Here is a 14,434-nt window from a genome sequence, read left to right on the forward strand (position 1 = left end):
TATCATTATTATTATTATTATCACCTCCTTGTTTCTACACTAACTGTCCATTTTATCAGCTCCACTTACCATACACTTCTACATACAAAGTTCTACAATTACTGACTGTAGTCCATCTGTTTCTCTACATATTGTTTTAGCCTGCTTGCACCCTGTTCTTCAATGGTCAGGACCCCCACAGGACCACCACAGAGCAGATATTATTTAGGTGGTGGATCATCCTCAGCACTGCAGTGACATTGACATGGTGGTGGTGTGTTAGTGTGTGTTGTGCTAGTATGAGTGGATCAGACACAGCAGCGCTGCTGGAGTTTTTAAATACCGTGTCCACTCACTGTCCACTCTATTAGACACTCCTACCTAGTTGGTCTACCTTGTAGATGTAAAGTCAGAGACGATCACTCATCTATTGCTGCTGTTTGAGTTGGTCACCTTCTAGACCTTCATCAGTGGTCACAGGATGCTGCCTACGGGGCGCTGTTGGCTGGATATTTTTGGTTGGTGGACTATTCTCAGTCCAGCAGTGACAGTGAGGTGTTTAAAAACTCCATCCGCATTGCTGTGTCTTATCCACTCATACCAGCAGAACACACACTAACACACCACCACCATGTCAGTGTCACTGCAGTGCTGAGAATGATCCACCATCCAAATAATACCTGCTCTGTGGTGGTCCTGGGAGAGTCCTGACCATTGAAGAACAGCATGAAAGGGGGCTAATAAAGCATGCAGATAAACAGATGGACTACAGTCAGTAATTGTAGAACTACAACGTGCTCCTATATGGTAACTGGAGCTGATAAAATGAACAGTGAGTGTAGAAACAAGGAGGTGGTTTTAATGTTATGGCTGATCAGTGTATGTCATATCTTTACATAATATTAATTAAAACACCTTAATTTTGTGCCAAGCATAGTTGTACTATATATTCCAGCATAATATAGGTAATAAAATACAGTTATGAAATACTTATCCATGGAAAAAAACCATTATTATGTTCTTTTTTTAAATACCTATTAATTGTTAACTAAATAAATTATTATTTATTTAATTTATTAATGAGTCTACCCTTAAGTTTATTAAACAGCAGTTATTTATATTTATAGCATTTAGCAGGCACTTTTCTCAAAGCGACTTACTATTTTGACTAAATACAATTTAAGCAATTGAGGGTTAAGGGTCTTGCTCAGGGGCCTAACAGTAGCATCTTGGCAGTGGTGGGGCTTAAACCAGCAACCTTCTAAATCCAGTACCTTAACCATTGTCCACAATTATGGTTTCAGGTCAAACTTCAGAGGAATTTTAAAAGGGAGCAGTCATATTTGCCTGTATTTTATATATAGCATAGGTTGTGTAATGTCAGAAATGCCAGAGTTAAGAAAATGTTTTAATGATTAATATAATGAAAAATGTACCAATAATGCAATTTAGTTTGTATGAAACAGGTGGACAAGCTTATAGAATCAGTTTAAAACTTAAACACCAACTACAAATGACTTATTTGAATTAGTAGTATATTTGTATTTATTCTATTTATTCAATATTATAATGTAGTTAATATAATTAGGGCGGCACGGTGGCTCGGTGGGTAGCACTGTCGCCTCACAGCAAGAAGGTCCTGGGTTCGATCCCCAGGTGGGGCGGTCCGGGTCCTTTCGGTGCGGAGTTTGCATGTTCTCCCCGTGTCTGCGTGGGTTTCCTCCCTCAGTCCAAAAACATGCAGTCAGGTTAACTGGAGACACTAAATTGCCCTATAAGTGAATGGGTGTGTGTGTGTGTGTGTGTGTCTGCCCTGCGATGGACTGGGGCCCCATCCATGGTGTTACTGTGTGCCCTGCACCCACTGAAAAGCTGGAGCTCGAGCACCCCCCAGCAACCCTAATAGGATAAGCGGTTAAGAAAATGAGTGAGTGAGTTAATATAATTACAGAGTTTAAAGTGTTTTATTAATTAGTAATTGGCAGATAAATGGAACAGGCCACAGCTATGATTGAGTTTAACTCAATGCTAAGTTTTATATTATATAAAAATATGTATCTTTGTTCTCTGTGTATATAAATAATGTGTACACTATGTTACTTCCTCTTATTTATCCAGCCCCCATGCTAATTATGGTAAACAGATAGAGAAGTGGTAATGTCAGGTATATTTAGTTCTCTGTTTGTATATGTCAGTTTAAACTGAGCTGTATGTAAAATATCAAAACTACAAAGATCAAAGATCTGCAAAGACCAAAACTACACTGTCTTTACGATCTAAATCAATCTAAAACAATCTAAAACAGCCCCTATACTACAAGAAAATGTAAATAATCTGACTTCCTGTAGCACAGTATGTTCTTATTATGAAAATACAAGGTGTGGAAATATAGTACTCGTGTGACAGCATGCAAGTTTTGTTCATAGATTATATAAAGAAACAGGTGTAGGTGTCATTTTGCAACACTCTGGATTGTGCAATACAAATATAACAATGTGAGAACTTAATCCTACTAAGGGAACTGTGGCACTATTATACACATAACTTACAACTGTAAATATGACCTGCTACAAACCAAGAACTTGGTCATTCTCATTTAAGCCTTAAGTACAAAAAAAATACATTGACAGTTTTGGCTGATTATATGTTGTAAATATAAACAAATATTGAATCTAATGCCTGCAACAAACAAAAAAGGCAAACAGGGCAAAACAAGAGTGAGGAATTTATAGAACGTTTAAGTTACAACATTTGGAAAAATTCTACAGTAAGCAGATGAATTGGAAACAGATGAGGAAATCGTGATTGGGTTTTAAAGGCTTAGTCTTTGCAAGCAAAGATGAGTCATGGCTTATGACTTTGTGCCAAAAATTTATGAGAGAATTTTCTATTAACACGGTTTTATCCATTATTTTTAACATCTACCTTAAAATTATAGTAAAAATATTCAGTAAATTCAAAGAAATCTCAGTCCAGATGAGGGCAGGGCTGGAAAACACTGCTGAATGTGTGTAACCTTCAAGCCTTCAGACAGTATTGCATGAGAAAGCATCATGCTACTTTTGTTTATATACAGTGCCTTGCAAAAGTATTCAGCCCCCTTGAACTTTTCAACCTTTTGCCACATTTCAGGCTTTAAACATAAAGATATGAAATTGTAATTTTTTGTGAAGAATCAATAACAAGTGCGACACAATTGTGAAGTGGAACGAAATTTATTGGATATTTTAAACTTTTTTTAGAAATAAAAACCTGAAAAGTGGGGCGTGCAATATTATTCAGCCCCTTTACTTTCAGTGCAGCAAACTCACTCCAGAAGTTCAGTGAGGATCTCTGAATGATCCAATGTTGACGTAAATGACTGATGGTGATAAATAGAATCCACCTGTGTGTAATCAAGTCTCCGTATAAATGCACCTGCTCTGTGATAGTCTCAGAGTTCTGTTTAAAGCGCAGAGAGCATCATGAAGACCAAGGAACACACCAGGCAGGTCCGAGATACTGTTGTGGAGAAGTTTAAAGCCGAATTTGGATACAAAAAGATTTCCCAAGCTTTAAACATCTCAAGGAGCACTGTGCAAGCGATCATATTGAAATGGAAGGAGTATCAGACCACTGCAAATCTACCAAGACCCGGCCGTCCCTCTAAACTTTCAGCTCAAACAAGGAGAAGACTGATCAGAGATGCAGCCAAGAGGCCCATGATCACTCTGAATGAACTGCAGAGATCTACAGCTGAGGTGGGAGAATCTGTCCATAGGACAACAATCAGTCGTACACTGCACAAATCTGGCCTTTATGGAAGAGTGGCAAGAAGAAAGCCATTTCTCAAAGATATCTATAAAAAGTCACCTGGGAGACACACCAAGCATGTGGAAGAAGGTGCTCTGGTCAGATGAAACCAAAATCGAACTTTTTGGCCACAACGCAAAACGTTATGTTTGGCATAAAAGCAACACAGCTCATCACCCTGAACACACCATCCCCACTGTCAAACATGGTGGTGGCAGCATCATGGTTTGGGCCTGCTTTTCTTCAGCAGGGACAGGGAAGATGGTTAAAATTGATGGGAAGATGGATGGAGCCAAATACAGGACCATTCTGGAAGAAAACCTGTTGCAGTCTGCAAAAGACCTGAGACTGGGACGGAGATTTATCTTCCAACAAGACAATGATCCAAAACATAAAGCAAAATCTACAATGGAATGGTTCACAAATAAACTTATCCAGGTGTTAAAATGGCCAAGTCAAAGTCCAGACCTGAATCCCATCGAGAATCTGTGGAAAGAGCTGAAAACTGCTGTTCACAAACGCTCTCCATCCAACCTCACTGAGCTCGAACTGTTTTGCAAGGAAGAATGGGCAAAAATTTCAGTATCTCGATGTGCAAAACTAATAGAGACATACCCCAAGTGACTTGCAGCTGTAATCGCAGCAAAAGTTGGTGCTACAAAGTATTAACGCAAGGGGGCTGAATAATATTGCACGCCCCACTTTTCAGTTTTTTATTTCTAAAAAAAGTTTAAAATATCCAATAAATTTCGTTCCACTTCACGATTGTGTCCCACTTGTTGTTGATTCTTCACAAAAAATTACAATTTCATATCTTTATGTTTAAAGCCTGAAATGTGGCAAAAGGTTGAAAAGTTCAAGGGGGCTGAATACTTTTGCAAGGCACTGTAGCCACATGGGCTCGGAAGTAATTTGGAAAACCAATGTCACCTGCATTGAGGAATGCAACCTGAGGCGCCCAGGTGGCACAGCGGGATATTCTGCTAGCACTTCCCAAGTTCAAATATAAGCTTTGCCACTGATCAGCTCGACGCCCCCTAGCGGGCACGATTGTCATTGCCTGCAGCAGACAAAATTGGCCCCAGTCTGCTGTGTGGGAAAGACTGAAGTTAAAAGTGGGAGGGGTCTTTAATGCTGTGTAATGCACCTGTACATAAGTGGAGGAGCATGGAGATTGGTGCGTGACACTTCGTTCGTGATATTTACATTAAGTATGGGCGAATAAGAAGGGGTCGAGGGACCGTGCATCAAATATTTGAGTTCAGTCTGTTCTGAACCTTTGTGTACCTAAAGTTTTGTGTGCTGACAAGCTTTGCTTTATTAAAAAGCCAGACTTGACAGTTTTTAGACAATAAACTGGTATACACTGATCAGCCATAACATTAAAACCACCTTCTTGTTTCTACACTCACTGTCCATTTTATCAGCTCCACTTACCATATAGAAGCACTTTGTAGCACCCAAATAATATCTGCTCTGTAGTGGTCCTAAGAGAGTCCTGACCATTAAAGAACAGGGTGAAAGCAGGCTAACAAAGCATGCAGAGAAACAGATGGACTACAGTCAGTAATTGTAGAACTACAAAGTGGTCCTATATGGTAAGTGGAGCTGATAAAATGGACAGTGTATGTAGAAACCAGGAGGTGGTTTTAATGTTATGTCTGATCGGTGTATGTATACACTGTTTAAAATTAATGGAACACTTCCAACTGGATGAATGAAATTACTTCACAGGAAACAAAAATTATCATAACTCATTAAGGGTTGGATTCAAAATCACACCAAAAATGTAAGTAAAATATTAAAAAATTAAATTCACAGGCTGATCCATTTTGTGTGAATGTCATCACAGCAACTCATAATGTGACTGAGTAGTGTATATGGCCCCCGCTTGCCTTTTTGCACCCCCACCATCGTTTGGAAATGCTGTCCTCCCAGACCTGGATCAGGGCATTAGTTAAAGGTTCTCATTTGGATTCAGCTCTAAGAAATGCCTTCATCATCCAGAAACTGCCTACTTACTCTGACCACATAAGGCCAAGCAGGGCCGGCGCTAGGGGGGGGGGGGGGGGGGGCTGAGGGGGGCATTGCCCCCCCAAATTGTGTCTTTGCCCCCCCAAGCACAATGCAAGCAACGGCTATTTTTAAAATTATCTCTGAACCAATCACAAAAATGCATTTTGTTTTACAGTGTGAAGATATTTCCTTGCTTATTCCTGATTGGCTCTTTGAGTCATATAAAAATCGGCAGACTGCCCCAAACAGTTCAGTTCGGCAGTATATGTTCTGTTAGTGTGAGCGAGAGGCAGGTATACTGGTAAACACTTTTTTTTTTTACAGAATTAGTATTTTTTTATCTTTTGTTTTCTTTATATTTTAATTTCCCAATAATATAAATATTCTCACTCATTCCTATTTCCACGTTTGAATATTCTCAGTCTGTGTGTAGGTACATTTGTCAGCTTTGACTTAAATTTGTATTAAAGCCTTTCAAGAAATAGAGTTGTTCTATTAGTAATGGCAATTTAATTAAGGGGGCGTATTAAAATGAAATACAATTAGATAATCTTTTTTCCCCATTTACATAATCAACATGTATTTTTTAATCATTGGGTTTTAAGTTTAAGTTCGAAAACATGCATTTTTATTTCTTTACCTCATACATCACTTTAAGCCAGTATCAATAGCTTGGCTGTCATCATTCATGCACAAATCAAGCCTTGAATATATTTCTGGCTTCAAAAACATGACTATCAACATGCCCCCTCATTAGGTTTTACTGCCCCCCCCAAGCAAAGCAGTCCAGAACCGGGGCTGAGGCCAAGCATTGTCCTGCACCAGGAGGAACGCAGGGCCCACTGCACCAGCAGGTCTGAAATGGCTCTGAGGATTTCATCCTGGTACCTATAAGCAGTCAGGCTATCATTGGCTATCAAGTGAAGGTTGATGTGACCTTTCAAGGATATGCCTCCCAAGACCATCACTGAACTACCGCCAAATCGGTCATGCTGGATAATGTTGCAGGCAGCATAACGTTCACCACAGCGTCTCCAGACTCTTTGGCGTCTATCATGTGCTCAGTGTGAAACTGCTCTCATCCGTGAAAAGAACAAGGCGCCAGTGTCACAGCTACCAATTTTGGTGTTCTTTGGTATACTTTGGCAATGAAGCTGCACGGTACTGGGCTATGAACACAGGTCTCACTAGAGGACGTCAGGCCCTCATGCCACCCTCATGGAGTTTGTTTCTGACAGTTTAGTGCTGGGAGACACACCAAACATCCTGTGATGGCACTTATGGATGTGCCTTTCTGGATGAGCTGGACAACCTGTGTGACCTGAATGCTACCAGTAGTAACAAGGACAAAACACAAAACTAGAGAAGAATCAGCCAAGAAGGATAAGGAAACAGTAATTGTCTGTGGCCACCACCTGCAAAATCATTCCCCCATTTTTGGGGGTTGTCTTGCTATTGCCTTCAATTTGTGTCAAACTGACTTAATTCTAATACTGTGATGCTAAATCATTACAGGTTAATTATGGACTAATATGGTTGGTGTCATCTTTTCAACAAGTAAATAATGTACACATGCCTGGCCATCCAGTAGATGTTTATAAAAGGATTCCTCTCAACCTTCTTCCATTGCCCCATCGTCCAGTTACGATGCATGTGTGCCCATTGTAGATTAGCATGGGCACTTTGGCGATGCAGCTCCATAGACAGAGGAGGGTTTGATCAACTATTGTGGAACATTCATGTCATTCTTAGTATTTAAGTGACCTGCTATTAGAGCCACAGTAACCATTATGAGGGTCTGTACCAGATACTGGATTGTTCATTTTCGGCATCTCCAAAATGTGTCATCCCTGTACAAAAGACTCTTTTTTCTGTTTCAAATAGCGATTCACAGGGTACTTCTTAAGTGCCCTACTAAATAAATGGAAAAAAATGTTACCCGAGTAGTGTTTTAGCTGCTTTAGACTTCAACATCCTGGACATTTTGACTAACCGATTGCTAACTGAATTGCTGTAGGATTGCTAGGACCGCCTCATAGTGCAAATTAACCAGTAAACGTGAGGCACTAAATCGCTAAACACAAACCTTACATTTTGAATTTCACACCAAATGCATATTACACTGGAAAAGGCTCATTTCACGGTTCATGACGCAATTTTCTTGGCCATTAAATGGGTTGGGCCTTAATCATTGCTGCTAAGTTGACTGATCATAATACCTACATACAACCTTCAGGCTGCTATTGACATGTACCTATTTGACGGATTATTGATTGAAAAGTATGGCATCATGCCAATATAGTTCATGATAAACAAATATTTATTATTAATTTTGATTACACCATTAACTACAAAATGCAAAATACAGGCAGGGGCAGAACAGTGGCACAGCTGGTATGCACAGCAAGCTCCTGTGGAGTTTGTGAGAGTACTTTTCTTTCACTTCCCAAAAACATAAAAAAGGTGAAGGTAAGTGAATGTGAGTCTATATTGCCCAGCAATACAGAGGTTCCTGGTCCAGGGTAAATTAAATTAATGTAAGAAAATAATTTAGGTAAAATCTCTCATTTTTGCTGACTTGGTAATGTTTTGCACAGTTTGTTTTCTCAATATTTTCTTCCACGTCTTCTAAAAGCTTTTTGCACAGTTGGAAACAAAACCAAATCAGCAGCCACAATGCCTGAAGATAAGCCTGTTTATTTAGTGTGTGTGGGTGCGTTTTTCAACCACGTGTCTAGTTTCATGTGAATCATTATAAAAGTTTGAATGTTTTCTTGGTCTTTCAGAGACCTTGCAGTTGAGTCAACACAACTGAACTAAAAGCTACAATGAAGGCCTGGTTTTTGCTGTGCCTGCTGCTGCCACTCTGCTTAGGTAGGTCTGAAATGAATCAATACTTGAATCTAGTTTAGTGTGTTATGCATACTAGCAATACTACAACACTTTTCTGTACAGATTATGGAACTCTGTACCAAATGTCAAATATACATCAGATGGCCATAAGTATGTAGACACCATGAATTAAACATCTGACAAAACATGGTTTGGTGACACTGGTAAAGCATCAGTATACAAGGTGATTTTGTTTTTTACAATAAATAGCCATGATGTGCCGTTCCTGCATTTAATCAATATGTTATTATGACTGATTGCTTAATAGATATAATGTGATGTTTATTTTTTTAAATAGAGTCTCTTTCAGAATGTTAAGACTGGTTAAGGTGTATGAAAATGATATAAATTATTTAAACGAAAATTTGTGTAATAGCACTGTCTACTACTTCACCCTCAACAAAACATCTAAAAATAATAGATATAGATTGTTTTATTGGATTGTATTTTGTTGTTGAATTTATGCCAAAGTGCATTGAAGCTGTTCTGATTGCTCATGCTGGCTCAGTGTATGGATACATATATAATACTTTATATTATTGACTTACATATACATTTATTATTATGCAATATTATATTATATTAAATTATATATAATTTGTCAGTAGCAAACTGTGACTCTTAAACCTTGGCCCTTCAACCCCCAGATCCCCTGTATTGTAAAATCATAGAATGCCCTACTTCTTAGTAATGTATATCATTTTAACTTATTGTATTTGTTACCTTAAAAACCTTAAAAAAGCACACAGTACTTATATTTTTAAATATTACAATGCTGTATTTGTACCAATATTAACAGCATCAAACTCCCCCAAAAGTTTTGTTTTTATTGAAAAATTTGTTTTCAACGCAAATTTATATCTGTAATAGTTTTTTTTATTAGGAATATAAGGACACAAAAAATAACGCCCACGCGGCTCTGCAGATAGATATTTTTGCAGCTGGTACAGAGGGTGGAACTTGTCATAAAGCCCACACATTTACAGGAAATATTTGATTGGATAATTTTACTGTCATTTAAAATTGGTCTTTCATTAAATTCATATTACTAGGTTCTCTGAAATCTATAGGCGGACCACCTTACAGCACAACATTCTTTCTAGCAACAATAGGGGGAGTAAACAAAAGGCTTTCTTTAATTTAAACCTTTAAATTCCAACACAAATGACGTGTTGATGTGTATTTGTTGATGTTGATTTACCAACTGAACACTATTATTATTATACTTTGTATATATTATCTTTGGAATGTCTTAGCCCCTCTCTATGGGCCTAAAGGGCCCTGATGGTTGCTTTCCTAAGTACTGCTGATTCTGTAAAAATGCAAGACTTTCATTTTATGAAGTAAAATGCTGTTACAATTATAAATGACATACATTACAAATAAAAAAAACAACAAGCAGAAAAACTGTTAATTTTATGACACAATTAGTATAAATATTAGGGGGCATGGAATACCTAAATACTTTTCTACTACATTTAGTTGGGAAGTAAATTAAAGTTGTTCCTTTAAGAGAATGTCCTTAATCAGCTCAGCTGTGCAAACAATATATTTTGGTTGTTTATAAGAGACAGAAATGCCTGGCTGTTCTAAATCAAAACACTTTTAACCACCTACAGCTTCAAAAACTCTCGCTCGGCCAGCTGATGGACACCCTGTTTTAATAAAACTGCGCCAGTACGAACACTAATACTATGAATGAAGAAATATGTTAAATGTGATTGTAAAATAATGTGAAATGTCTTTTGTTGTAGGTGTTGCAGCAGACTTTAAGATTAAGTGCTATGGGGAGGATTTCCTGATGGTGAAGAACCAGGTTCTGCAATGCTCGGGCAAAGTGCAACAGGCGTGTTACACTAGAAGTAAGCAGCACTGGTTTGTACTGTTCTAAACATGGGAATTGGATCAGTGTAAGGCAGAGGTGTCGTGGCAGGAACATTGTTTACCACACTATTTACACACTGAAGATGTCAAGCCCCTCATTATTGCTTTTATATTTATCTGATATATTTAAAGTATTTAGTAGATGTTTTTATCCAAAGTGACTTACATTTGTAATGAACACAAAAAGCAATTAAGGGTTAAGGATTTTGCTCAAGGGCCCAATAGTGGGAACTCCAGAAAGGATGAGTGCATGTCATGTTTATTGTGAGGAAAAAATTGACTATTTCAACAAATATTTCCAAAGAAATGAAACCAGTGGGGAACAGCGTTGTACACACTGCAACATTTTTTGAAGACCACAAATTAAAGTGGACACTGGTTTTGGATCACAAAGCAAATTACTATGTACTGAAATTACTATGCACTAAAATTACCGTAGTCCAGTTTACCATGTATACATGGGTGAGACATTCTGGCTGGTGCTGTTAGTACAAGGCCGATCAGCTTTTAGCTTCCAGCCACAGATGGCTTATAACAAAACTAGTACTAGAACTTGCAACATTCAGACTATAGGTTGGATGTTTTTCTACTGCACATTTCTACAGTTTTATTGCCCCTCCAGCAACTAAAAATGCTACAAAATTTGAGCTGCTACAAAAGAAAAAAAGTATTTTAGCCCCTAAAAGCATCCTGCTTTGCACCAAGTATCAATAGGTGCCATCACTGTATGTGACTGTTGGCACAAAATAGCTGTAAAATATGTGCTGAATACTATACTCAAATATGAATGTCAGCCAGTTTAAATGGCTTTTTATCAGATACATATTTAATATGGTTACACTTTATAGGTATAAGATTTTAAACCAAAAACCTGCAGCTCCAACTAAAACTGAACAGTCATTTAAAGAATTACTAAGTAAATAATAGACAGTTGAAAGACATTTCTGCTTAACTGTAATTATAGATGGGACAGGACCCCTATAGAACAACCTGAGACTAGATAATGTGTCCTCTGAAAAGTCCAAAAGTCAAAAATATTTACCCAACAGCGTTTCTGTCCCCTTTTTGTATGTATATACTCAATCTCCCTGAGCACACTGGTGACCTTTGCTGCTTGCACGACACCCATGCTGGCCTAGAAGGGGAGCAGACAAGGATATGCCTTGTATCTGTTGAGCATCCAGCCAGGCAGGCGTTACCATAGAGAGTGAAGACCTCTTTGAGGTGGCATGATAGCACAGTGGTCCCCAGCCACCAGGCCGCCAGCCGGTACCGGTCCGGTGGTCATTTATTACCAGGCCGCACAGAAAGAATAAATAATCAGAGATCGCTTCATCAGTAATGAAAACACTACTTTATTACGTGTGTTATTGTCTCCAATCACCCCTAGGAGGGAGCAGTGTCTCGTTGTAGCGAAAAAGCTAATTTGTGAGTAGTACAGTTATTCTATTTTAAATCCCCCCGCCCCTGCCGGTCCGTGAAATTATATCTTATATGAAACTGGTCAAAAATGCTCCTTTTACAAAGGGTAACAAAAGAGCAAACCTTCAAATTAAGCACAAATAATAAAAAAGACAAATCAACCAGCATTACCAGCATTACTACAAAGATAAAAAAATTTTATTGATAGCAAATCGATTTGATTAATGCTTCGTTTCTGGCAGACATGCGATAAACCAATACAGAACAATGTGAACGCCTGACGCCATGCGGTGGCCGAGCAGTAGAAATGCATGTCATACATGAAAAGTCATTCTCAATTTTCACTAACTGCTTTATCCTAAGGGTAAGATGGGCACAACACCAGGCAACACCTACTTACTTATTTATTTAGGTAAATCTAGGGCAATTTAGAGTAGCCAATTCACATTTTCCACCTTCTTCGGGGAACCCACATGATCACAGGGACAAAATGTAAACCTTTTTACAGTGTCTGAAGGTGAGGATCAAACAAAGATTCCAAGGTCCTACCCAGCATATGCCGCCAATTACATTTTTGTAAGATATAGCCAAATAATAACCAATTATGTGAAAATAAATGCTTTACTTTGTTTAAAGTTAGATTTTAGCTTATAAATTAGACTTATTAAGACTTACTCTAGCTGCCATGCTTCATGTATCCTCATGTATGTGTCTGTTCCAGGTTCTGGTGAGAAGGGCTGCTGCAGAATGGAATTCTGTTCAAGACCTGGCTGGAAATGTTGCCACACAGACCTCTGCAATAAGTAAATTGAACACCAGAGAGAGCTAAAGACCACATGAGATTGTTAAGATACTAATTGTAAAAGTAATAGAGCATGTTGAGATAAGATTAAATAAAGATGAAGTCAATTTTATTGTGTTTATTTGTGTGTGTGTCTGTGTGTGTGTGTGGTGTTTAAACTGAGAGCCTGACGTCGCTGTGCTGATATTGAACTCTAGCATTCAGACTTTGGTCTGTTTATTTGTATTGTGTATAAAAGGACACTTGCTGAGTCAGTGTACTATTAAGTCATTTAAGGTCACAGTGGGTCTAAAGTCACCAAGAAAAGAAGGAATGCATTTTGGACAGGGCAGAAACGTATTGCAGGGCAACATCCGGCCACCCAGACTTTCAGCAATCAAACTTCCACATACTTCTTTCTGAAAGAAAAAGGAAAACCAGTAGAACCTAGATCAAAAGCTTTTATAAATCGGCATTGAATAAATCACTCAAGTCATAACAATACCCAAATACCACCTGTGCCTGTATAACAAAAGTATACTGTTCAAATGTTTATTTCAAATTGATTAATTACTTCCAGCCCATGCTGTAAGACTCCTGTGTTAACGAACTTGTAGACTTTAGGCTTTCTGCTTTAGGATTTCCCTTACATCATCCCACAGCATATTAATAGAATTAAACATTGGATTCTAATTCATCAATCCCATTCATATCCATTATCCAATCCTCATCATCACTTATTTATGTGGTGCCTTTCCTATGCCCAAAGATGCTTTACAACCAAAACACGTGTACACATTAACCAGAAGTAAAACGAAGGACATTAAAGTATACATTCATGTATAACCAGAACCTTGAAAACAAGTAAGTCTTAATAAATGAACATATCGACTGGATGGCCGATACTGGGGAAGCGTTGTTGTTGATTGTCTGGTCAATCCTACCAGAGCAATGTATGTAGCGAGGGCGCCTTCATAGTAATTGTAAATCTCTGATTCTAGGCCCAAATGACACTTTCAGCTACATAGCTCGATTGGTGCATACCTGAGTATTTTGATTCGGAGATTCAAGCAACCTTAATTTCAACCTTATTTTCCTTCTGGATTAATAAAGACAGACAGACAGACAGACAGACAGACAGACAGACAGACAGACAGACAGACAGACAGACAGACAGAAAGAAAGTATCTACCTACCTACCTAAATCTATCTATCTAGTATTCCAAAGCTAAATACTAACCCCCTGGACATATTGCGAAAACCACTGGCCCTATGTTTGCAACACTTCAGAGCCATAAGTCAAAGATTGATTGAAGTGATGGGATACTCACCCACCAACCAGTCCAATAAGCGCAGTATGCCGAAGAGAGCGTTGAGGAAGAAGGCTTTAAGGCACAGCGTGGATAAGATTGCATTGATTGGTGATAAAGTCCAATGATTTGGAGGGCATGTATGTAAAAATTCAATATGCCATACAGCACAATGGTTGTGCAATATGACTCCAGGGCCAGGTAAGAAACCAATCCAGTTCAGCAAATGTAACCCAACAACAACAGAACAGTCAGAATAAAACAAAACTCACACATGCCGAGAAGTGGCTGCCAATGGTGCCCATCAATCTCTCAGCAGAAACAGAAATGGCAATCTTACAACTTATTTAAGCCTCAG

The 14,434-nt window shown here is 38.4% G+C and overlaps 1 protein-coding gene across 1 annotated transcript; it reads left to right on the forward strand.

Annotated features, from left to right (window-relative positions):
* The first annotated feature begins 8,553 nt into the window (after nt 1-8,553).
* wu:fj16a03 (uncharacterized protein LOC335475 homolog) lies at nt 8,554-12,899 on the forward strand. The gene is made up of 3 exons (XM_062995009.1): nt 8,554-8,661; nt 10,434-10,541; nt 12,707-12,899. The coding sequence occupies exons 1-3, from the start codon at nt 8,616-8,618 to the stop codon at nt 12,790-12,792; spliced, it is 240 nt and encodes a 79-aa protein (XP_062851079.1). The 5' UTR covers nt 8,554-8,615; the 3' UTR covers nt 12,793-12,899.
* The last annotated feature ends 1,535 nt before the right edge of the window (nt 12,900-14,434 follow it).

The sequence above is a fragment of the Trichomycterus rosablanca genome, chromosome 5, assembly GCF_030014385.1.
Source record: "Trichomycterus rosablanca isolate fTriRos1 chromosome 5, fTriRos1.hap1, whole genome shotgun sequence".
In the NCBI taxonomy this organism is placed as follows: domain Eukaryota; kingdom Metazoa; phylum Chordata; class Actinopteri; order Siluriformes; family Trichomycteridae; genus Trichomycterus; species Trichomycterus rosablanca.

Excerpts from the sequence above, each read along its gene's own strand:
- wu:fj16a03 (XM_062995009.1), top strand. The coding sequence starts at position 8,616 with ATGAAGGCCTGGTTTTTGCTGTGCCTGCTGCTGCCACTCTGCTTAG. Across the intron at positions 8,662-10,433 it reads GCTGCTGCCACTCTGCTTAG|GTGTTGCAGCAGACTTTAAG; the intron begins GTAGGTCTGAAA and ends CTTTTGTTGTAG. Across the intron at positions 10,542-12,706 it reads ACAGGCGTGTTACACTAGAA|GTTCTGGTGAGAAGGGCTGC; the intron begins GTAAGCAGCACT and ends TGTCTGTTCCAG.